The following is a 25,506-nucleotide window of genomic DNA, read 5'->3' on the forward strand; positions in this document are numbered from 1 at the left end:
ACAAACTTCTGCTTCATTGCAAAAAGTAAAGACATTTATGTCTCAATCTGAAAGAGGATGCAGCAGGTTAAATATAAGGCAGTTCATGCAATTCAATAAAAAACCAATATGTATGAATTATTACTTGGATTCCAATTACAGATCCCTGCCAGATGTTGAAGAAACAGCGGAAATGGAGAGAGACAGGACTAATTCTGCTCGGTTATGCTACTTGGAAACCCCAGCACCCCAAGCGTGAGAAACTCATTGCTGTAAAATCCGCACAACAGAGAAGAAAATCTGCTTTCTTTTTTTAATGTCACATACTCAAGGGTTTGCTTTTGATGTTGGTTGTCAAAATGGTTTATAAAATGAGAATGACTCCAACCACATGCATCTTAAAAAGAGTCCTGGTTCTTTGGCCTTCAAAGATGGAATTGATTATAAAGTCGCTACTTGGCCTGACAGATTTTTATTTGGTCATTTATCAGTTTTACATATCCTAAATGGGCTGTAGAGTATTCAGATGACCTTGGAAATGGTATTTCCAACATCCTTTTAACTGAAATCTATAGTGACTTTAAAACCATAAAAAGTGAAGGCATTAATACAGAAGACCTTGCTTAGCAGTCATTAACAGATGTTATGCAGAATTTCGTTTAATATCCTTAAATATATTAATGAAAGTGAAATTTATGAGTGCAAAAACCCAAGCACACAAATGCTGGAAAAGGAATAAGAAATACCTTTTTTTCTCTTTTCAGGTATACAGCTGTTTGGAGGATTTAGCTACCATCTTTTTCTGCTCCTTCATTAAAACCACTTTTGCTTCTTTAGTTCAGCTTCCTTGGCACTATAACACTTTCCATGCAGCTTTAAGAGAGGAACTAGAGTACCACCAAAGATAAGGAGCTGGTATTCTGTGCATGTGCAGATATAAGTTTGAACACTTCCAACTTACAGATTTTTTTTTTAAGTTGTGCTGCTCTCATCACACACATACAAACACACACATTAAGGAGATTGTGTTTCCTCTTGTAAGTTGGAGGAGTTTGATTTTAAGCTGCTTTTTATGTTTGTCAATATTATATTCACAATATTGAAAAAATGGGAAAAGGATTAAACAAGCTTTTTGAATTTGATATAAACTTTATAGTATTTATTATTTTTATATTTATGCTCCATTTCTCAGACCTTAAACACCCAAGGAAATTCAAAATGACTGCAAATAATTTCAACTTAGCTGTGAATTTACCCCCAATTGTGCCATCCTTTTAAAATTAGTATCTTCATGGGACTGCTGTTAAAATATCAAATAAGACTGAAGCTCCAAAGTAATTCCACTCATGAATATAAACATCTGATTTGAGCTAGCAGAGCCAAATGTGAGAAACACGAAGACTATTTAACACCATGCTTTAAAAGAAGTTGTCAGGATTACTTTCACCAAAGATCATTTTTCTTTAATTAATTTCAGAGATGATTTTTCAGCCTGTGGAAAAACCCAAGTCATTTCTCTGTTTTGACATGATGGGAGCAGCACAACTTCAGAAAAAATAACAAAGTTGGACCTGCATCTATGCTTAAAGTTCAGTTTCTGGCCTAAAAAGAACACCTTGAGAAGTTCTAGACATCTGAGTAGGCTGAAAACAGCAATCGGAGAACACAGAATATATATCAGGAATTTCTAATGAAGAAAAAGAGGTAACAGACAAGGAACAGGAGGCAACAAAACAGCAAGGGCTTGTTATTGCCAGAGAATATTATTCTATTTTCTTCCTTTACATTCTTTCAGTTAGTAGAATATTTAAACACAGCAGTTAAATACTACTTTATAGTAAATAGAGTTGAGCCTTGGAAATTCCACAGGAAGGGTTTTCTATTATGGAAGCAGGCAGGGGGAAAGACTGTGTACAATGGTAGCAGGAGGGAGGGTTAGACTGCAATGTGAGAAATACAAGCTTTAATAAAAATGAGAACAGACAGAAATAAAAGGACACTACAAACACCGCAAAAAGCAAAAACCAAACCAAAACAACAAACAAACAAAAAGCATACTCCGGAAAAGTATGTGATAGCAAAAGCTGCACATTTTTGCCAATTCAAATGAGCAGAATTGTTGCATAATGGGGGAGATTTTTCAGTGGTCAAAATTCAAACCATAAAGAAGGAAGGCAACACAGAGATTATATGCTATGTATCACACTCTTTGTTTTTCATCTTGCCAAAAATTGTGAGGCCTTCTCCCAACAGCACTTCTGGAGTATATTTGGTGACTAAAGCTGCAGTGTGCACGAATGTCACATTCCCATGCGTAAAACCCATTTAATTAGCCCCTCCTTCTCAAGATATTCCCATAAGATATTTGCGTAGAATTAAAAAGATGAACATATGGATGTGACATCATCAAGGCATCAGTGGCATTGGAAACAGAGCAGCAAGTGACTGAAGAATTAGTACAATTAAAGGCAAGTCATTTTCGAAGTGTGGGAAACAAAGTAAAGGAAAGCACCTTCCACAAGAATAACAAAAAAATCACCCACAAAGCATTTTGCAAAACAAAAATTCAAGGCATGAAAAAAAGTATTTGCAAGAAAATAAATCCACAACCAAACTGAACACACAGAAGATTAAGCATAACACTCTCTTTAGAAATTGCTTAACATCTCTTTCCTTTGCCCTTGAACAAGTACGAAGCTGCAAGTGGGTCTGGGGTGGGCAAGATTGTTGGTTTGTTTTGCTGAAGGTGGGTCTGGGGTGGGCAAAGGAAGGAGGAATAGCACAGAGATATGTGATAATGGTAAACAACCATGCAGACACCTCTGCCACCATTGTTTGCTTGCTCTAACGTGTACAGACTGCTTCCAGCTTTGTTAATATTCCTAATTAGACCCCAAAGATTCCATGACATTTAAATAAGCAAGTCAAATTCTGACAAATTCCCTCTGGTAAATTCATTTGGAGAATTCCAAGTCAAAATAATTATGACCCAATCAGCTTTTTACTTATGGTAAATTCACTAAAGACTTTTGAAATTTGGAAGTGAAAGGTAGACAGCCTGCCCATTAAGACAACTGCTGTAACGTCTAAAGAAACCACATAGAACAAGAAGACTTTATCAATTTCTAAAACTTTATGCTTTAAATTTAGAGCTTGATCTACTGGTTGAAGGTGTTTGAGTTGATCCATTGTATGCCTTTTAATAAAACAACTGAGTTTCTTTTAATATAATTGTATGTAATTAAAATGTGCATTGCTTCTAGCTCCAGCTTTGTCCTTGAAGTCCTGGGCAGCATGTGTCACAAGGACTGCCTTTCTAGAGTAATCTTCAGCTCTCAATGGACAGAGCTAGCCTGATCACATGCTCTAGAAATGCTCCAGAAATACACAGGCTTGATGATATAATGCACTCTATGTACGGCTTCCTTTTGAAGATTGTTTGGAAAGCTGCAATGACTTTTGATATCAACATCTTTGACAAGAACTTTTCTTGCTTCTGGACTATGTCTAAGACCTGTATACTATAAAACTGTTTCAGGTACTGAAATCAAGCTGCTATCAAATCAGCTTGATTATAAAACAAGTTAACCTCCTTAAAGTGTTTGCCTCTTTGAGATAAGGTGAGTGAGAGCCAGGGAGTAGGTAAATCAGTAACTCTTGCAGCCTTAATTTAAATATGGTAGGAAAATGGCCCCAAATTTTTCTACTTTCCTCTGTAACTTCCTATTCTTTAGTGTGGGGTTTGAACAGAATTTCACCTCAGCCTTACTGAAATTCACAAAAGCTGTATGGGAGCAGTAATGCAGGAGATTATATTCTATAGTTATCTTGAGAATTTCTTTTACCAAAAACGAGCAGAGATGAAAGCATATTATTAATTCATTAATGCCGCGAGTTCAGAGAGGAATTTATGGAACTCTTACTGAATTTAGGGTACTGGCTGTAACCAAATAAAGACAAAACAGCTGAAGCTGCCTGTTGAGAATCATTAGAGGAACTGGACTGAATTACTTTCATGATCTGAGCATTTATGATAACCATTCTGTATAAAAATTAGCAGACTCTTTTCAATAAGAGTAAGATTGAAGTCAGCAGTAATTTATGCATCCCAAAGCACCTTTTCTCTCTAGTTTTAAGTACAGTATGTACTCTTTTATGGCTTGGTCCTATCCCACTCTAACTTTTAATGAAAAAGGAATACTAATTACATATAAAAAATACGGCTACCTTATGATTAGCTGCTTGAAAGAGAGTGTGCTAATATAGCTGACAAGGGGCGCCAAGCCTCTTAATGGAGAATTTAAAGAGCTTAGAAACTTAATACAACTCTGAAACTGAAATTTAAAAAGCCAGCAGAGAAATGACCCTCTCCACTATCAATTATTACTTTTTTTAACTATAAAGAAAAAACCCAACCAAGGTGGCATTTTGCGGTAGCCATTCATCAGCAACTGTGTCTAATTCCTTCAAACACAATCTGCTCAGAACATTTGTTTCAAAATGAATTGAGCCACCTCCAGCTGAAAGTCATTTCAGTTGAACTTGCATAGTGGAAGCCCTTGCAGACTGTACCTTTAATTTCAAATGATTGTTCTTCAATGTTACTTCATGGCTTGAACGTGCTGCTTAAATTAATTAAACATCAAAAGTACTTTTGTGCGCTCTACTCCACTGGAAGTGCAAGTGGGGATTAATGTGAAGCCAAGGCTCATCTTTTATCATCATCATGGTTACCATCTGAGATGAATTAAACCTTCCCATCTTGTTCTCAGACATGCTCAAAGTTTATAGTCTTGCATTTGTTCTGTGTGGTTTTTCATTGCCACTGAATGGCCAGAATAGATTGTATTTATTTTTTTAAATTGCTTAATTTGGGGGAGGTGTGACAAGATTTTAGTTGCGGGATAAGACTTTTACTTCATGATGCTGTGCAGTAGCTGGAAGCAGTTACACTGAAGTCAGTCCCCCTCCCTTGCCCCCCCAGGAAGAATGATTTCCAAGGCCTTACCCTTTTTCTCTTGGTGATTATGGGACGAGACAGCCACATACGGATTGGTATTCTCAGATGAGCCAATGTGATCCTTCCAATTTAGTATGCGCCCTCCAGCATCATAACCCTGTTGGGCTGGAGAGTCTGAAGTAGTCATGCTGGGAAGTAGGGAACTGGAGTGTCCTGTTTGCACCATAAATACAGTTAAGGAAAATGAGAACAAGCAGTCTGGCAGCAAGCAACATTTCTAAGCGTATTTGTACATCCAGGATCAAGAAAGGAATGTGTATTCTTATAAATCAAAGCTCTGCACATCTTTTATTTTAAACATGCAGAATAACATCTGACAGAAAGATAGGATAATCTGTGAGCTACATGAATTAGTTGAAAGCTGCTTTATGCAAAAATAAAATGTGTGTGTGTGTGTAAAAATAAAATGTATATGTGTAACTCCTGATTCTGTAATAATCGTACAATTATGCAAAATAAAACAGTGGCTGAAACCAGCAGAACATTCTGATATAATGGATATGAGCAGAGTCAAATGAAATAAAATAACATGGAAAAAAAATGCGGCTCTTACAGACTTTAATATCATTAAAGACTGACTTACAGTCTAGGGCAGTGTTTCTCAATGTTGGCAACTTTAAGATGTGTGGACCTCAACTCCCAGAATTCCCCAGCCAGCCATGTTGGCTGCCTATTGCCAAGGTTGAGAAACACTGGTCTAGGCAGAGACAAACTTTTCATAGCTTTCAAACTTTTCACAGGCCACATTCCTTCAGGAGTAATCCTCTGTGGGGCACAAGGCAGGCAGGACTGAATCAAGCAATGGGTGGGCACAGAAGCCAAAGTGGAGAAGCAGACTTGTTTTCTCTCCAACACTTCTTTTTCTTTTTCTTTGTCTTTCTGACATCCCATATCCCAAGCCATCCCTGACTAAAAATTTGGCCATCATCTTTTGCAGAGGGATTTTCAAATTAAGCCAAGGGCTACAAAAAATTCTTTTTGCTCCATGTGCTTGGTTTGGACATAAATACTGCAATTGATATACTGATTTATATTTGATTTGATTTATATCCTCCCTTTCCATGCTATCAGGTGGATTATATGTTTTTGGGATCATTACACAAAGTAATATTGAAAAGAATTACATATTTATGCATACATATGATTAAGAAAGTGCCTGACTCCACAGAGTTCTGGGTGGCTTACCATTTTAAAATCAGGAGACAATAAAAGAAGAACATAGACTACTTGTGTCCTGAAGGAAACTATACACAGCAGACCAAAAATTCCACAGGGCTCACAAATCTCCCTATCCCAGGGCCTGGGAGAACAGCCAAGGTGGGAACTATTGCACAGATTTAAACAAAAAGTAATCTGAGCTATACCTTTAAAACAGCAAACGTGGGCCTTACATGGTCCTTTCTAAAAAGTGGGTTCTAGAGCTGTTGCAGCTGATCACAGAAAATTAAAGCTGCCTTCAAATGAAATGTGAAGGAAGATTATGCCAAACAATCTCATAAAATACAAGTTGGGAATAAAAACCCAATCAATGTAGCTAGACTCTATTTAAAAATAATTTATGCTCAGAAAACCGCAAGAAGCCGGTGCATGTCTTATGCCTTGGGCCCACATATCTCCTTTTGCCAACTATCCTCCACCCCACTGGAAGCCAAATGCTGCATTTGTATGAAAATGGATACAAAACAAAATTTTCAAAGTTAGCCTGCTATGTTTAGAGGATTACATCTGCTGGCATAAAGAGTTACAATGGAATGTAGAAAATGAGATTTTATTTTGCAGACTAGACAGAAACATGTATTACAATCCTGGACATAAACAGGACTTGAAATTTCTAGATTTGGATGAATTTGCACATTTGGTGCAAAACCATTCATTTAGCTAATGTGTCTTGCTTCTAAGGACTCCATTAACCTCAGTAATACCAAGTGATATGGCTTGCTTTGGGATGATCAGGCCCAGCAGGGATTCTGGAAAGTCAAGTGGACTGACTAAGTAATATGTGGGGAAAGGAGCAAAGGAGGAGAGCCTTTAAGTAGCTAAAGGAGGAGGAGAGCCAAACCAGCAGGATTTATAAAATGTGAGTCAGGTTCCCTGGGGTCTTCATAGCTTCCAAAAATCCTTTGGCTGAAGCTTGTACTAATTGAAGTCCAAAATATCTGAGAAGCAGCAGATTGCTTATCCCTGCTCAATGCCAGAATTTACAGAATTGATATTAATGCTTCTGATATAATTCATATAAGATTTCTCTCTACAACTAAGGAACTCTTGCCATTCCTGATTATTAACTAGATATAGGAAAACAGGTCAGATTCAAAGAGTTTCTCTTTAGCTGGAATCATCAGGAACAAAAGCTAATCCCTGATATATCTGGATATATCCTTTATCTGGAAATCACACTGGCAAGAGCACTATATTATTCTTTATCATAATAAGGAGTCTAGTTTCATCAGCTCCCCATTAATAATGAAATCTAAGGGCTGATAATTGGAGTTTTCGGAATATTAAATTATTACATAACTATCAAAATTATAATTCCTTAAATGTGAAGATGGGGAGATACAGAAAATAAAGTTCATATTATTTATCTACAAGTCATTTGGAAACATAATTCCAAAGATGACTGTAAAGGAGAAACTGAATCTTGGCTTCAGGCCTTAGCTACTATTAAAAAAATTGAAAACACGTGACTTCTATAAATGGGATTACTGCAACTAATATCCTTAAAAGTGAACCCCATAGACATCCTTGGGGAGGTATAGGTAGCATGTGATGAAACATCTGTCACGATTGCATACAAATACAGAAGGAGCATTATTTTGATCTCATAGAGGTTAGGAAGGGCTGCTTATGCTGAATACCTATCAGTTTCATGTTCCATAACCACAGTCTTAAGACCAAGCTCTAAGATCATGATTCGCCATAAAAATGTGTCATGAATTTTTCACTCAGCCTTCTCTGAAATAACTCAGTGCAGTTCTAACATTTGTTTACATCTTATCTATCTATAAATGGGATGTGGTTCTCAGCTCAAGAAAGTAATTGTTTCCAAAAGAATTAGAAGTGCATGGGGTTATTGACAAGTAGTACTTATATTTTATATCTGGATTTGATATGTATTTTGCTCCACATTCATACAGAAATATTCAGTTAGCTGAGTTCTATAGGCCATTTTATGTTTAATCAGTACATATAGTTAAGCAAAACCTTTTCTTAATGTGATAATCTAGAGGAAATATTTGCCCAAGGGACACATTTTGTGCAATAAATGTCCCCAAACCATATGCTTCAGCTATATGCAAAACTCACTGATAATGGAAAGCTATAGATATGTAAAGAAATTAATGAGTACCAGATGGTAGCAGAGCTAGAAAGAGTTTCACACAAATGTGGAAATTCAGGCTTTTCCCTCTGTTACTAATGCATTAGGGCCTAGTTGTGTAACACCTCTGAAATCTTGGCAAGTTTAGGGTCCAGGTACACTAAACAAGGATCTTCATTTCCAGCCTTGGAAGCTGCCAGGCACATTTGGTTATTAACAGGTAAGTGATTACATTTTGATCCTGAATCACACCAGAAACAGACACTGTGGAATAACCCAAATTTGAAAATAGTGTGGAAGATGTTCTACTGGAAAACCTTTGAGAGACTGCATGTTCAATATGTTCTATAATATTCACTTGGCAATATATGCAACTGAAACATTGTAAAAATTTTGATTAACCAGATGGCCTGGATGCTCTAAGAGACTCCAAGCTATCTGCAGTTTTAGGATGCAGTGCTTGAATGGTAACCAACAATTCAATTTTATAAAGAATTTAAAAAAATAAAATGAAAGTTAATATTAGTTATATATTTCAGTTGTGGAATGAAAAATTGAAATACCGAATTTTGGAGAATCAGTGGAGCTAGGTGTGAAGAAATGTGAAATATGCTTCTTATGATTTTAAAAATGAAATTAATTCATCAGAAAATATTTCGTATTTACTGGATCCCCTCAAACAATATCTGAAAAGGCATGGACATTAGATTTTTTAAATGTTGGTTTTATAATAAATTTGAAGGTTCTTTAACTCATATGATCAAGTCTTGTTCAGCTACAGCCTTATTTTGGTTTCAAAGTACTGCATAGGTCAGTATAATTTTGGGAATAAATATTATAGTTAGGGAGCTTAATGTGATGTTGAAAAATAATCTTAAAATATGGAATTTGTCATTTCATGAAGAACTTTGGCTCTACTGAGTGTGGGACACAACTTTCTAATTTTAGATATACTCTCCTGATTTTAAGCAATGGATCCAGAATATGCGCTTATCTATTTCTGAAAAGTTTCAGTGTTCTAAAAATGAGAATATGATACAATATGTTTCTATATGGTCTAGATTTATTGATAAACTTAAGGACTGAATTCATTTGATATCATTATCTGTAGTTATTACATGAGTTTTTTCAGGGGCATTTACTTTATTTTAATCATGATAATTTAATTAGATTTTCTTGGTCCACCATCTAATCACTTTCTTTTTTTTGTCGGTATTGTAGTTTTTTAAAATTTCACTATTAAAAATAAATAAAAAATAAAAACAATGCGTTAGTACACTGCACACTGAGAAATTATTCTCTACAGATCTTATTGGTAATCAAGATAAAATCTCCTTCATCTTGGTATGAAATGAAGAGCCAGAAAGAGAAAGGGAGTGCGATGAGACTGGATTACACAATTTTCTTTTCTTCTTTGGACTTATGCAGTTTTATAACTGGCCACTACTGATCTTGAGTTGCATTAGCAACCTACTTATTTTGGTAATACGTATCCTTGGAATATTGGGTTAACACAAAACTGATATTCATTATTTATATGCATTTCTATGCAGCATATAAGAAATTACTTAATGCCAAGTCAGATCACAGTTCACTGAGCAAAATGCTGATAACAAAAACAGCTTTCTAGGATTTTAAACAAAGATACTGGCTAAGAGTGCTGCCTGAGTTCTTTTAAATGGCTTCACATATGTTTGGCTACTGATTTATGCTTTTGTACCTTTTATGATGCAGGTTCATTGTATACATTTCAGAGTGTAAAAAATAATCCCTCTGTAGACTAGTTATTCACTGCAATGGAATTACTTGCAACTTTCAAGGTTGTAGCTTGAAAGGAGTCTAAGGAGTTCTTATTATTGTTTATTAATTATTTGTGGAAAATAGCATTAGAAATTCAGGCACAATCCATACTTATATTAAACAACTGGAAATTCCTTCAGTTTAATTCCTTTATGGACTTAAACACAATTCTCCTACAAATAATTAAAATGTACTATATTTGAATTTTTACAAAAAAGCTATTTCAATGCGTATCAGTATTATTTTTCAAACATCACTGTTCTCAATGTCAAATTTTAAAAACGCATGCTTTAAGAGCTTTTCAACAGTCTGATTTAGAAGTTTGTATCATATATTGTGTTATGACAACAACAAGGTATACAGTTCATTAGTTATAGCAGTATACAAAAAAGAAATTAGATTTTGTTAGAGCACTGAAAGGTAAGGATCTGGAAAATTTATCTGTAGGTAGTTACATGTTGCAAGATGGCAGGTATTCAGGTGCCCAATGCATCATTTTGTTAAGTGATTACAGCAACCAACAGAAACAAGAAAGTTAAATCATCAGTGCAGAGGGAGGGGGAATGCAAATGTAGCATGGAGGCTTGGTTCACTAAAACTGATGAAGATAAGAACAAAGTCTTACAGGAAGAAAGCCTGTTGTATCCTTCAGTTCATATGCACATGCAGTTGGCTTCTTGACAGAACAGGTACTTTGACTAGTTGGCATGGTTAGTCTGCCAATCACTATGCAAGAAAGATCAGATGTGCAGCTTTTTTACTTGTATCGCCTGTTTTATAAACAACTATTGGAGTTTGATCTTCCAATGCAGAGGCCAAAAATATAGAGCCTGAATAAGCAGGGAAGTGACTACAGTGAGCAAAAACATCTAAGGGCAGAAAAACATTTATTTGCTTGGCATTTGGAAACATACTATGGCATGCTCTTCCGTCACTGTACTTGGTTCCCCAGCAAATAAGCCAAAAGAACTATGTGAATGCTCATTGAAACAGACATAATTTCTTTATGATTTAAATATATGTTCACTTTCACATGGTTGTAGGAGAAAAAAATAAAACAATTGCATATTAGGCATCATAAATGGATTTATCTCATGAAGGGTTATACCAACTGACGGGAAATAAGCTAATTGAATTTAGTGATATTTACTTCTTATTAGATAGCTATAGAATTGCACTACTGAATGATTGTCAATATTGTGATATTTAGCTTTATTAGTAATACAAGAAAAGAGCTTGTCCCTGATCAACTCAGAATCTGGCTTGACAGGAATATATTTTCTGAAGTACTTTCTGTGATACTTATTAGGGCTGACATGCTTAAAAATGATTCAGAATAAATGCTGTAAGAGCCTGAAAAAAGATGTGGTTGCTTTAAGAATTGGGATCAATTCAACTCATTAAAGCAGCCATGTCTTTTTTTCAGGCTTACATGGAAGCCTGAAAAAAATGCAGATGCTTCAATGAGAAGTGCTGAGCTTGAGTGACAAAGCAATTCTTCCAAATTGTTTTTGAAATGTGTACAACTAATAATTTTAACTTCAGCAAGTGATCAAAATAGCAGTTGAAATCTCATCTATTGCCAAACAGTTCAATGGACAAAATTAAAAACTACATTGTCTTTCTTGATTGAGGAGTTTCCTGTTTTAGAATTTTTTTTAATATATAAAATTCTAAAACAGGAAGCAAATATATATATTTGTTTCAACTGATTGCATACTATGAATCTTGTAGCTAACATACTGCAGACAGCAACTCTAAGAGAGATGAATTGGTTATTTGTGAATAAATATTTATATAATGTTTAATAAAAATATGAAATATTATCCATAATATGATATCTAGGAAGTACACTTCTAAAAGGGAAATTGCAGATTAAAAAGTGATGATAGTTAGAATCCAGGGTGAGGAGGAAGATGTCCATTTGGATAATAAGAATTATCCTTAGTCTTCTTCCCCCTTCCCTTCCCATATGTCTCAACATTTGCTTTGCAGCTCTGGGAGACACTCTGGAAGTACTTCTGACTTTGTGAGCATTGTTCCCATCCAAAGCTGTGAGTAGTAACTAATTCTATTGAAAAAATGAATAAAAAATGAATAATTTGATTGCACTCTGTGTTCCCTGTGTCCTTCAAATACTCCCAGGACTGTGGTCTTTTTATTGGAACTACATTGAATTGATTGGTTCCATCCACCTAGTTGTATTATTTTGCTGCTATCTATTGGTAATCCAGATGTTTCCAATCCAGATGTTGTACCCCTCCCTTTTTTTTGGTGCCTTCGAGTCAGTGTTGACTCCTGGAGATTGTCTAGACTAGTCCCTGCAGTTTTCTTGGCAATATTTCTGGAAGTGGCTTGCCATTGTCTTCTTCACAGGGCTGGAGAGAGTGACTGACCCAAGATCATCCAGCTGGCTTTATTTCTAAGGCAGGACTAGAACTCATTCTCCTGGTGCCTCAACCACTACACCAAACTGGCTCTCATTGCTAGTACTAGTCAAACAAATAGCTTTCATAAATGGCTAAATTATTTGTGTATTGACTACAAGATTATCTACAAGAACATGAGAAACAAAGCTTTTGGGTACAAGGGTTTAAAAGCTAAATGGTATGGATGAACTTCTGCTTTCAAAGCTATAACAGACTCACAATCTCAAACTTTTCTCCTTTTCAACACTCAGTGTTTTGATAATGCTGCTGTTTGAGCACACAATGTAGAAAAAAAAAATCCTTCACAATGATAGATTGATCAACCAGTATCTAGGAACAATTGTATCTGTTCTGCGCCATAATACCTCTCCCATACATATGAATCCTTTTTTCTATACCATATAAAGGATTGTAGACCAACATCTTTATATATAATGTTCTGACTTGGCTCCATAAATCGTAATGGTCTTAATTGTATCAAATTATAAATTCTGGCCATTGTTTGTACACTGAAGTATATTGTATTTCTAGTCCCTAGACCTTAGTCTGGGGAATAAAGTTGCCACACTTTTTAAAGTTCTGTGGTTGAAACATCTGAATTTCTACAGTACTTGGCTTGAACCTGCATTAAGTTCAGTGGAAATTTTCCCATAGGGGAATGACTGAAATAATTGTAACAATTCAAGGGATAATGGAATTTTGTATCAGTTTAGTGAACAAGGCCACAAAATGGAAATGACGCTATCAGCTTTAGGACTGAAGCTAACACTATGACAAGAAACTGAGCAAAGATTATTTGAAAAATCCGTAAACTGACCATACACTGTAGTGTAAGACATTTCATGGTCTGAGGAAGGAGATGAAATGTCTATGAAAAAAAATATGGCACAATATTAAAACAATTAAAACATGGAAATATTTGACAAGATTGTAAACATGATTCCTCTGAAACTGATCTGCACAGACAGGTATCCATACAAAATTACTAGGGAATTTCCTTACCATTCAGTGCTACGAACGAATCTGAAAAAAGAAAAAGGAGAGGGGAGGGGAAGGAAAAGGAGGAAAGAGGAAAGAATTATTTCTAACATCATTTTAAATTCTCTTTCCACAGTTACTAATTTACACACATCCTTGCTATTGTTTGGTGATATTTTAACAATAGCCAGTCTTGAGAACAGCCTATCAGAATGGATTATTTCATAACGTTTTAGAATATTTTTGTTGTTGTTCAGTCGTTAAGTCGTGTCCGACTCTTCGTGACCCCATGAACCATATCGCACCAGGCCTTCCTGTCCTGTCCTATTTTTACTGCGTCTTAAATAAAATCTTGGTTTTTTTTTATTTTTTGTTTTTTTGTTTTTAAAGAAGTGTAAGGATCTTGAATCAAATAATGAATCATGTATTTGAGGAGATCTTGGTTCTATCTGAGGGACTGCAGCCAGTGGGAAAATCAGTAATACTCCTTAATCTCAATAGAAATATTTTAGGAAGATTTGGCTCAGTGCCTCGTACATGGTATACATGTCTTCTTGGATTGATACCTAAAAGCTCTTTTCAGTAATGCCTCTTGTTATTTTATATATAGATCATTATATGATCTATGGTTAGCTTCCATGAGATTCTGTACTAAGGATTCTCACTCTTAACACTACACATTTCTTTGTTAAAATATTTAATATTAAAATATTGAAATTGTCAATCTTGCTCATTTTACAATTGCTGTAACAACATCCTCTTGGCATGACCAAAGTACAGTTTATGAGAAACGGCACCTGTGATGTAGCAAATCATCTGAATATAAAGGGATGCTTGTACAAGACATTGTGGTGACATTGGGTGGGCCACTTAGGCTTTAAAAACAAATGTACTGCTTTTATACTCATCTCATAATTCATCCTAGTTAAATTATACAGTGTAATGCTGTGGTACCTAAAATTTAGATATCCCCTACCCCCAGGAGAGAGAATTCTGTTCTCAGATAACCCTTTTATCCCATGAACTTTGATAGTGGCTGATGTTCCAAGAATAGACACACTCTAAGCATGGTAGAAATACATACCAGACTGGGTTCCAATGAAGAAGAAATTGAAAAAATAAAGGGTAGAAAAATAACATATGTTGTACTGATCTTTCCTCTCCATTGCACTATTGTTCTGAGCCTAGAAAGCTTTCAGTATAAGGCCTTAAAAACAAGAACTAATTCTGAACCACAAGCAGCCTTTCCCATTAAAAAAGCTGTGTTAGGTACCCTAATAGCTATAATAGGCTAACTTCTTCCAATGAGTATTAAAAAATGGGAGCCTATAGTGCTATGGGAAAAGACATCTCTTCAGGTTAGTCATGTTCCTTACATGGCTAAATATCAAGTACTTTTCAAATAATCACATTCATTTTCATGGAATTTATAGTAAATTTGGAAGTTTGAGTAAGTTTGGAATATAAAATCCATTTAAACTTGTATGCAATGAAAGAAAGGTATGTGATGACAATGTTTTTGTCTCAAATTCCAATGTAAACAGCTATGAATCCCAGGAAATTATTCAGTTTTCATTTTAAAGTATTAGATAAACCTTACATGGGGGAGAGAGACCAGGACCATATACAAGAATAGTCCAATTACATATATAGCTATCAAACGGGATTATCCCAGTATATGAAACCTTATTTAGAATTCATGAATGAATATTTTGCAAAATGCTAAATGGCTTCCAGATTCCTTGACCTGGAATAGGTTGATGACAAAGAGACAAGTTCACTCTTGAAAATCAATTTGTAACAATTATTTACAAGATAGAATATACAATATGAGTGCTAGTGGTATATGTAAAAAGTGACATTGGCTATGAGTCATTGTCTGTTAAGGATTTAAGTTTTATTTATCCAATGATACAAATAGGTTTTATAAAACAGATTTATCTGAATCCTGACAATATGCATTATAGTTCACTTAATAATTTGAGAGCTTCTATGTGATTATTTGAATAGGGAAATACTTGAACAGAGCAAACAATGCAGATATACAGTGGTACCTCTACTTACGAACTTAATCCGTTCCGTGACTCTGATCGCAAGTCGAGTTGGTCGCAAGTCGAAGTAAATTTTCCCATAAGGTTCAATGTAATTACCGTTAATCTGTTCCGGCGTCTGCGGACCACGCATCAGGGGCGGAAAAACGGCCACTGACCATGTGGCAGGGTGGAAAAAATGGCCGCGGACCACGTGGAACGGGTGGAAAATGGCCGCGGACCACGTGGAATGGGCGGAAAATGGCCACGGACCACGTGGAACGGGCAGAAAATGGCTCGTAAGTCGAGGCGAATTCGTAAGTAGAGGTACATTTTTGGGGTCGGAGCTGATCGTATCTCGAAAATTTCGTAAGTAGGGGCGTTCGTAAGTAGAGGTATCACTGTATAGCATGGCTTTAAAGATGACAAACTCAAGTGGGATGACTGGGGATGGTGAAAAAGTCAAGATGGTGGCTGTGACCATGGCATCTAAAGCCTACCCCTTTTTATGTATGCTGTGATGCACGTAAAGAAAGGATGGGGCTTTGCACAGATGTGACCATCATCTTGACATTTTTGATGCAGCCTGCAGACATTACTGAACTCAAACCATATTTAAAGTACTCCCATGGACATCAGTAGAATCAGTTTGGTCAATTTGTGGATTAATGTGCTCAGGATTTGAATGAAAGGTTTAAATCTCTAAGTAAATTTCCCCAAATCTTCATATACTGCATGCTTGTTTAGGATCAGGCTAGATGTATGTCAAATGTATAATGATTCATTTTTTTCTCTGTTAAATCACATATTATGTGTCTCTCTTTCCATCTTAATTAATTAAAAACAATGTTATGAGGGGAAAAAATTAAAATGATATCATAATGTAGCTTGAATTATCCCTAATTGCTGCCGAAGGAATTAGGAAATGGCTGGTTGGTGAGAAGCCTTGGCACAGGAGCAATAATTTAAAAGGCTTCTGGCATATGCACCTCTAAATGTTTCTTTTGAGGTTAATACCAATAGGCCAATTTTAAGGAAGAGTTTACTTCTTTAATGCAGTTGATGAGTTTTGAATGTTAAATAACTGCTCATTTTTTTTAAAACGCCAAGGGTGTTTTCTAATCCGTTTACATTATCTTCATTTCCTTATTCCACAACAGGACTACTGTAGATCTTTTTGTGGCTTCTTAAGAAGCAGGATATTTTCAAGGCTGGTTAAAGACAGCAGAATAAATTCATATTTAGAACACTGTAAAGGGAAAACTGGAACAGTGAAAAAGCAGAAAGGGAAAGTGCCAAGTAACTCTGCATAATCTCTGCTCTAAATTTCCCTCTTAATATGCAACAGACTTTCTAACTGGTAGTATCATCCAGATGGTTTGAACTGTAACTTTGAGAATTCATAACCAGCATACATATTGATCATACAGACTGGGATTTCTGGGTGCATAAGTCCAACCCATGTGGAAGGCACTAAGGTGGGGAAGTAGGGTTTTTTTGTTTTTTGTTTTAGCATTTAATTAATCTCAGAGAATACTTATGATTACTTGCAGTTGTACATTTATTTTTTGCAATAATTCAATTTTATTGTTTGTAAACAGACTATCTGATCTTCTCAGGGACGTGCATATTGGAAAATGTCAAATATATATGCTCTAATCTTGCCATAATGTCTAGCTATAGATGTATTAGAGGTGTGTAAATTTCAAACTTCAGCTCAAGACAGCTGTTCTGACCTGACTAGAAGTGTTCTGGTACTCTGCCAGCCTGACTGGAAGTGTTCCCTCCTTGAACTGTTCTTTTCCCATTTTAAGGTAAAAGCAAGCAAGCAAACAACAATAAACAAACAAACAAATAACCTTGGGTTATTTTGAGGTTGGTATACTTTTGCTAAAATTAAAACAGTGCTGTAACACTTCCAGTAAAGTTGAACTAACTTGTTTTGAAGGTTTGCATTTAAAACAAGTTGCAAATCTCTAAATATTCATAAATTGTTTCAAAGATGTTAAGAGAAATGAAGCAGCCATCACATAAATTGAAATTGCTTTGAAACCCAATTGTCAGTTTTCTATCCTTTGTACTCTAAACATATTCCCTCAGATAAAGATCATTATTCTATCATGAGTGTTAAGTTAAACAGTCAATAGACTATTACTTAATAGAGTTCTTATTTTTGTGCCATTTCCTTTTCACCCATATTTAACCCTATTCACTTAAACATAAACCTTGGCTCACCCTCCAACTCATTCTTCCAATTCAACAAACCTAACTGGTATACTATTTTTCTGCTGCCATGAATGCAAAAATCGATATAACCACAAACACAGAAAAAACACTAAAATTACCTCAAAACATTAAACTACAGTATAAGATAAATACAGCTAACATAAAACTTTAGCATAAGGAGACATGGCAAACTACATTTCTCTGAGTAAAAATATAATCCAAGTCAAAACAAGTCATTTATTTGTTTAAATCAGCATTAAACAAATGTACATTTGCATTAAACATCTGTAGCTGGAATCTGACTCTGAATACATGTTTATTTCACTTTCACAGGGCTGAACCAGAATGCTTAGAAGTGAGCAATTCTGGCAGGAAAGGGAAGTTTTCAGAAGATCCAAAATACCTCCCCACAAAACATTTCAAATTTCTTTGTTGTGCAGGAGGTTGAAGCCCCAATCAGGGTCAGCTGCCCTTCCGCATGAGAATTTGCCCTGTGTTGACACACAGCCGAAGGGGATTGGTTCTAAGAGACCCAGGAACAAAATGCCATTCTCCCACCACTATGTCCTATTTTAGGGCCACTTTTTAAAATAATAATAAAAAAAGAAAAGAAAACAATATACCAATTATTTTTATATTACAGTTTTCTTGTTTTGATTCGCCAGGATTGAATGACATATAGATGTCCTTTGATTTCTCTCCAGTAATCTGGAACACTGGGGGGGGGGGGGGGGGCTAATAGTTGCCAGAGAATGGTAACCTCATGCTTGGTGGGTTTTCTCCTGCAAAAATATGAGACAGTGTTCTTTTTCACCCACAGTATTTGAGAATGATTTAATGTCAATTCCAGAAAATTCTATAGTACACAAAATGATGGGCCAAAAAGGATAATGATGATCTTTTAAGATGATGATAATAATAACAACAACAATGGTTAACAACAATAACATGGGATCCATAGCAAATGCCAGAACCTCCCATTCTCTTAGTCTGCAACAGCTGCCAGAGTATGTCTTTGATCTAGAGCACCACATTGTTTTGTACAATGTCACAAGCACCCCCCAATTTTTTTTTAAAAAGTTGCCAAAATATGAGACTCCAAATTAGAACATAAAGATCTTAAAAGATTTGATTGCCACTATTGTTGTTGTTGTTGTTGTCGCTGTCATCATCATCATCATCATCATCATCAAAAAAAAAATGAAGGTCAATGGATGAAATCTAGGATCATCATGGATGCCTATATTGCTGACCCATTGTTTAAGCTAAATCTGATTGAATTTTGTGATTGTATTACTGTTGCTAGAAAGACAAGTATATTTCAAACTAAAGATAGTATTAAAGTATATCTTATCAAGTTTTAAAGAGCTCACTGTCTCCTGTGTCATAATCTGCATATCAGGGATTCTGGTTTCACTCATACATAAAAAATAAAGATGAAAGAGCTATATCTGTTTTGTTAAATATGTGCTCCCCTTCCTGATGGCTGCATAGCTCTACTTTCTTGTTCAAACTTCAAAAGCAATCACCATTATTAATTCATGTTTGACACACAACTTAAGGGAAATCTCTAAATTTTCTTCAGAGCTAGATTTTAATTCCAAAATGACTGCCATCTGAACATATGGTATTTTTGTAAACCCCATTTCCTTAAATGTTTCCTTTTTAAAAAAACAAAGTAAATTGCCTTGTGCTGTTTCCATTATTGCTATGGATTTCTTTTTTTATATATTTTTCTGCCGTTGCTGATTCTGGGTTAACAGCAATGAAACATTTATACAGCTTCTCTCATGTAAAATTAAAATAAATGAGTAAAATGCTTTTGCTTACTTTGGCAGTCACCCAAGCCATCAGTATTGCCATGTTCTATGTCCTGCTCAAAGGCCAATCTAAATAACAGAAAGAAACAAAGAATAGTGTAAATTAATATACATATGTGCTCCACCACATAGAATTCATAGAAACAACAAATGAAATAAGAAAGAAAGTTATGTTTTTAATAGTTGCACAATGCAAGTGCAAAATAATTCATTTTGCTTTACTCTTCAATTATTCCTTTAGGAGAACATTTCTATATGAATGTTTTTCTTTAAAAATACAAGATTGCATTAAGAGCTTTTTCTTGCCACCAGGACTATTCCCAAAGGCAATGGAGAAAAGGAGAAAATGTTCTTCACCAGTTATATTTCTCAATGTAATTCACTCCCAATATTTTTCAAGGTTCTCCAAAGTTAGAGATGAGCAGAGATACAGGAGTCTTCAGAGAGAGGGAGAATTAGTGAAGCTGTTATTCCAATAGAATGCATGCATGGGTATGTGTGGAGAAAGAGATGGAGGGACAGGTAAATGTTAAGATACACAACTATCCTTTAACATCCAAATTAAATAAGGAACCATCCACGTACTTCTCAGCTGCTATTTTCAGGTGATATTTGATATGGCTGCTATGTTAAAATAATCTAAGTTCAATACTTTAGACATTCACAAATGAAAGACAAATGATACCTGCCTAAAAGGAGATGGTAACATAAGCTCTCTTGAAGCAGAGAGATTCCTGTCCATAACTTTTATTCACATGCCAAACTTCTTTTTCCAGAGAAGACTGTCTAGAAATTGGTAGTAAATCAACTACAAAGGATACTAGAGCAAATTGATTATCTGGATCCTTGCCAGTAACAGGACAGAAACAGCATTGGTCACTCTGGTGGATGACTTTCATTGGGATCTAGATGTAGGGGTAGTCTTGGTGGCATTTGATACTGCTGCCTATGGTATCCTTCTGGACCTCCAACAAGTGCTGGGGGTGGGAAATCATTCCATGGTGGTTCCACTTCTACCTAGTGGGTGATTCTAGGAAGTGGTCATGGGGGGAAAATGCCTGAATTGATGGACATTCCAGTATGACACCTGTCAAGGCTCTGTGCTTCTCCCTGTGCTGTCCAGTATCTGAGAGAAGTCATGCATTGGCTCAGAGTGAGGATGATCCCCAATTATGCTTTGCTACTCTGGGGCAAGCCAGAGATGTTATGGAAATCCTGAACCAATATCTGGAGGCTGTGAGGATCTGGATGGGGCAAAATAAGTTCAAATTTAAATCCTAACAAGATTAAGCTGCTGTCAGTAAACATCTGAATGATCTGACAACATTGACTCTAACAGTTACTCTGAATGGGTTCATGCTCCCCACAAAAGACATGGGTTGTGACTTGGGGATCCTACTGAACTTTCAGCTCCTTCTCAAGCAGCAGATGGAAGCTGTGGCCAGAAAGGCCTTTACCAAGCTTTGGCTGATGCACCAGTTGCAACCCCATGTGGACCACCCATGTCTTGATCACCAATCAATTAAACTATTGCAACACATTCTGATGCAATCTTTGAAAACAAGTGGTGCAAATTGGGGCTAGACTACTGGTAAAACAACTTGCCCATATGAATAATATCAATTATAATTTTATATTACTCCCCATGTAAATGTCTCCAAGTAGCCTAGAAAGAACAAGCATGACAGGTTTAGGGTTAAGGTTAGACTTTATGATGTTATAATTTTTTGATGAAACTTGGCAAACTTGAAATGAACACAGCAGCACTTATCTTCCAAAATCATAGGGCATCCAAGGCTCATTTTATGGCTTACGTGCTCCAAACAGGAGACAGGAAATGTTAGAGACTAGCAAGTCAGTATTAGTCTTGAGCTGGAAAAACTGAGAACAATCTGATTTATCATGAGAGGACCTTTTAAACTAGATGAAAAACCCAAGCAACAAGCCAGACTAGGTCAATCCTATGTTGAGCTAATACAGCACTAGTTTCTTTATAACAATGTTGTAATGATGAAGATGTAAGAGGAACTTTCTAATTCTTATCTCAGTTTAGACTGTGGTTTAGTTTTTGTTTTTTGGGGTAACGTTTTTTGATTAAAAGATGCAGAACTTATTGAATCCAAAGCACTGCACAGCCCTAATATTTATGTATCTTCATCCTTAATCAGAAAGAAGTCTGTGTGAAATACTACTCTGGAAGCAGAGACAATAAAAATAATACAAATATTCCTTCCTTTTTTCCCCTTTTTTGTCAGGCACATTTCTGTGTAGGTTTTCAGTGAAGCTTCTAAGTCATGTTCAAAAGTGTGTTGCTCAGTATTATAACTGAAATGTATACATTCTCCCAAGGCCAATTAAAACTTACGTTGCTCCAGGTAGAAGCTGCATGCATGCTCCACTTTCTTTCATCCATCCACAGTATGGGTCCCTAGAAGCTATGCAGGCCCTTAATGGAGGAAACATGTATAGATCATTCTAGACATTCTTTGCTATTACTACTTCTGTGTCAGCATCAACATGTCAATGTATGTATTGAGGAGGAAGCGATATCAAGGAATACATACTTTTTGCACTTGCCATGACGCTCACATCTTCCCAGAGGAACTCTTATCAAACAGTTTGAAAATGCTACATAGAGGGCACTGCTTTGCTTGTCCAGTTGCATACCCATAATTCTCTTGTCTTCCACCCCATCATAGCTGCACCTAATTTGGATGAAGGGGAAACGGTCATTTCCATCACTCTTGAAAACTGTGATTATAAAAGAAATATTTCTAAGAAAGAATAAAATCAGTTGCATACACATTTTCCACTTAGAATAATACCTTTGGATGACCTAATTCAAATCCTTTATTATATGAGCCAATTTTTTTATTTGAAAATTTAAAGAAATCAAATAAATGGGAGGCAATGTAAATTGTTAGAGAGCCACAGATATGATTTGTCTTTCCCTTCTGGTATCGATCTGGGACAACCTACGGAAGAAGGTGCTGGGGAACAGGTAGGAGGAAAAGGATCTATTCCTCACCTTTCACTCTGCAGCCATCATATAATTGAGCCATATTTTGAGGAATATCCTAATAAACTCACAGCGGTCATAAACTGAGAAAGGGAATGGCTTTGCTTTTCATTCTTCTACATGCAAAGGAAGCCTTTATGAACCATTTTGGCATAAAAAAACAAGGAGCAAAAATATATGTAGTCTTTATGCATGGCCAAAATCTCTAGTTCACTCTTTCAGCCTTCACTCTAAGAGCTAACTTCACAACTATATGCAACAGTGTTTATCAGATCCCTGGGAAGAAGGGACAAAGTATAGCACTGATGGCCAGTATGAAGGCAAAATGCAGAATGGGAGAGTCTTGAATGGAAATTTGGATCTAAAATAAGAGAAAGTGTTTATACAGGCTGACTCCAAAAGTAGAGGACAACAGAAAAGGAGCAAAACAAAATTCTCAGAAACTTTTTGGACATGTTTATGTATTGTTTTAATCTGTCAATTAAATAAACTGGCTTTTCAAGTCATCTCAATGTTCCTTTTTCTTATTCAGGCCAAAAAGAATTAGTCATGCTATTAGTAGTTCTTCGTAAATTTGGAAGCACATATACCTTTTTTCCAGGAAATTATCTATGGTTATTGAGAATTGCATGGCTGTGGGTATATGGGAGGAGTTGAATGGATTGATTGTCACATAAATGAAGGCTTTGCCTCCTGACAAAGCTAATGACGTACCCTGACATATGACATATCTTGAGGCCCCCTTAATACCCTCAAATTCCCCTCTGGCCTTAATGGGTGTTTGTAGATGCCACTTGGTTTGTAAACATTCCTTAGCAGTTTAGGCATTTGTTTATATCCTGTCTTTACCCCAGGGACAATTTTGTTTCTCACAATGACCCTGTTGGGCAGATTGAGCTAAGAAAGAGTGACTGACTAGAGTCAACCAATCAGCTTCCGTGGTTGAAGATATACTTGAACCTGAGTCTAATCCAACACCTCAACCAAGACACAAGTTTTGCTTTCTCTTCAGTTGAATACATGGCATGAAAGGCAGCCTAAAATATATATATTTTAAAATAAATACATTTTTTAAATGGAAGTGGAGACAGGAAGCAATATACTGATGCCCAGTAACAACTGGAGTGAAGTTCAAAGAAAACCCAAATAATTTTCTCAGGGATGAGAAGGAATCTCTTTGAATGCCTCACATTCTACTATTTGCATTTTACCTCTATATGTATACACTCATTTCTGTAGTATAATTATTTACTGGGAAGTTTGCTTTAAACCTTTTTTTCCATAAGGAAATTAAAGTCTATAACAATACAAAAGAGAATAATGTATTTAAAATTAAATCATAAAAAATAATTGCCCTAGGGATTCTCCCCCTTGAGGATAAAAGCAATAGATAAGGAATTCAGGACTATTTTGTTGCTAAATAATGTAATGAAAGAAATAACCATTGATACGCACTTTTCAGAATTGTATATGCTCATCTCCTCCAGAAAAAGGCTGTCGTTTAGAAAACCACTGTTCCCTGTCCTGACCAAGAACTTCAAAATAATTCCTTTCTCTGATCCAAGGAAAACCACAGTATGATTCTGATTTGGGCCAGCAGCATTATCTACAGCAATTTTCGTCAAACGGTATCTGGAATGACAGCATTATAGTTTTAATTGCCACAATAGTCTCTCTTGAAAATCTACTCAGACATAAACACAATTCTACACTTAACATGGATAGAAATTCTTTTCCCAGCACAAAATCAGGTCTAGCCTGGGTCAAGATGAAACTATCACAAGATTGATTTATCTATCTATTCAGTGCTGTACAACACATCTGAAGAGTGTTGTATTATAACTTTTGACTGTTTCCAAGTTTGACTGAAGTTTATTGCATGGATTTTTAGACACACAATCTCTCTGATAAAGGTGTTTTGGATCATGCATATACACCTTCATTTTATCAGTCAGCAGCTGCTTGAAGGAGCAATGTGCAACACCTTTGCCTGGTTTGAATCAAAATGCTGCACATCGTGGAAATACAATATGAAGGGCACACGTATGTGCAAAACTATGCTTGTGCTTTACAATGTGAAAATGATTAACATATTTTTAATGTTGTTGGATTCTTAATCAGAAAACCAGTTTCTTCAAACCTGTATAAACACCCCCCCCAAACTATCTTTAAACACTTTCATATATGTGAATGTGTATGAATAAAGCAATGTGTAAATCTACTTGTAAAATAAAGTTTACATATCAGTTGGTATATTTTCCAGATATTCTAAATTACAGATTCTGAAGGCTGCTGGCTTATATATCCTTGAAGGAGGAAAGTCTTGTTTTTTTCCTTATGCTGACACAAGACTATTTGGATGTCAACAACACCCTCTGAACATTTGTGTAAACATTGGAGCTTCCTTAACATATCCTGACAGACCTTAGTACATCCTGACAACATCCCACCAGAAATTTTATATCCGGCCAATGTTCCCTTCAGCTACCTGATCGTTTTATTCAGAATTTTCTATTTGAGTCATTTAAAATTATGACTCAAATGTAAACACAGAAGTTAGTGTTTCCTTTGAGATATGGTTTGAGGGAAACCTGGTAGAAATTAGTAACATTTTTCTAGTCACTACAGCTTATCTAACAGTATTATGACAATCACCTCATTCCTATTCTAGCTCATAAAAACTTGAAACCTGTCATAATTGACTATTTCAATGATCCATCTATTTCAGCATTAGATTTCAAAATATAGCCAGTTCAGTTGAGAGAGATTCTATTAGATCTCTTTGAAGGCTTCATGGGATTCCAGCATCCTGAATAATTTGATCACATGTATATACTTACTTTATTGACTTCAGATTATTTTACAACAATATTTTAAATCATATTG

The 25,506-nt window shown here is 35.7% G+C and overlaps 1 protein-coding gene across 5 annotated transcripts in view; it reads right to left on the reverse strand.

Moving 5' to 3' along the window:
* The window catches only part of SEMA6A (semaphorin 6A), a 169,905-nt gene that overhangs the window by 21,779 nt on the left and 122,620 nt on the right, over positions 1-25,506 (reverse strand). For 2 of the 5 annotated variants that reach the window (XM_088129845.1, XM_088129844.1), the window contains exons 13-19: positions 24,076-24,252; positions 22,166-22,306; positions 21,967-22,047; positions 19,612-19,670; positions 13,550-13,570; positions 13,365-13,415; positions 4,988-5,152 (exon numbers count right to left, since the gene is read on the reverse strand). In XM_088129845.1, coding sequence (XP_087985971.1) covers positions 4,988-5,152; positions 13,365-13,415; positions 13,550-13,570; positions 19,612-19,670; positions 21,967-22,047; positions 22,166-22,306; positions 24,076-24,252 — 695 coding nt within the window. The remainder of the gene's footprint in view (positions 1-4,987; positions 5,153-13,364; positions 13,416-13,549; positions 13,571-19,611; positions 19,671-21,966; positions 22,048-22,165; positions 22,307-24,075; positions 24,253-25,506) is intronic. The other 3 variants (XM_007426702.3, XM_025165726.2, XM_025165727.2) reach the window with 3 other exon arrangements.

Source organism: Python bivittatus, unplaced genomic scaffold (genome assembly GCF_059951505.1).
Source record: "Python bivittatus isolate LINGU-HERP-01145 unplaced genomic scaffold, Pbiv_v1 ctg000850_np1212, whole genome shotgun sequence".
NCBI classification, from domain to species: domain Eukaryota; kingdom Metazoa; phylum Chordata; class Lepidosauria; order Squamata; family Pythonidae; genus Python; species Python bivittatus.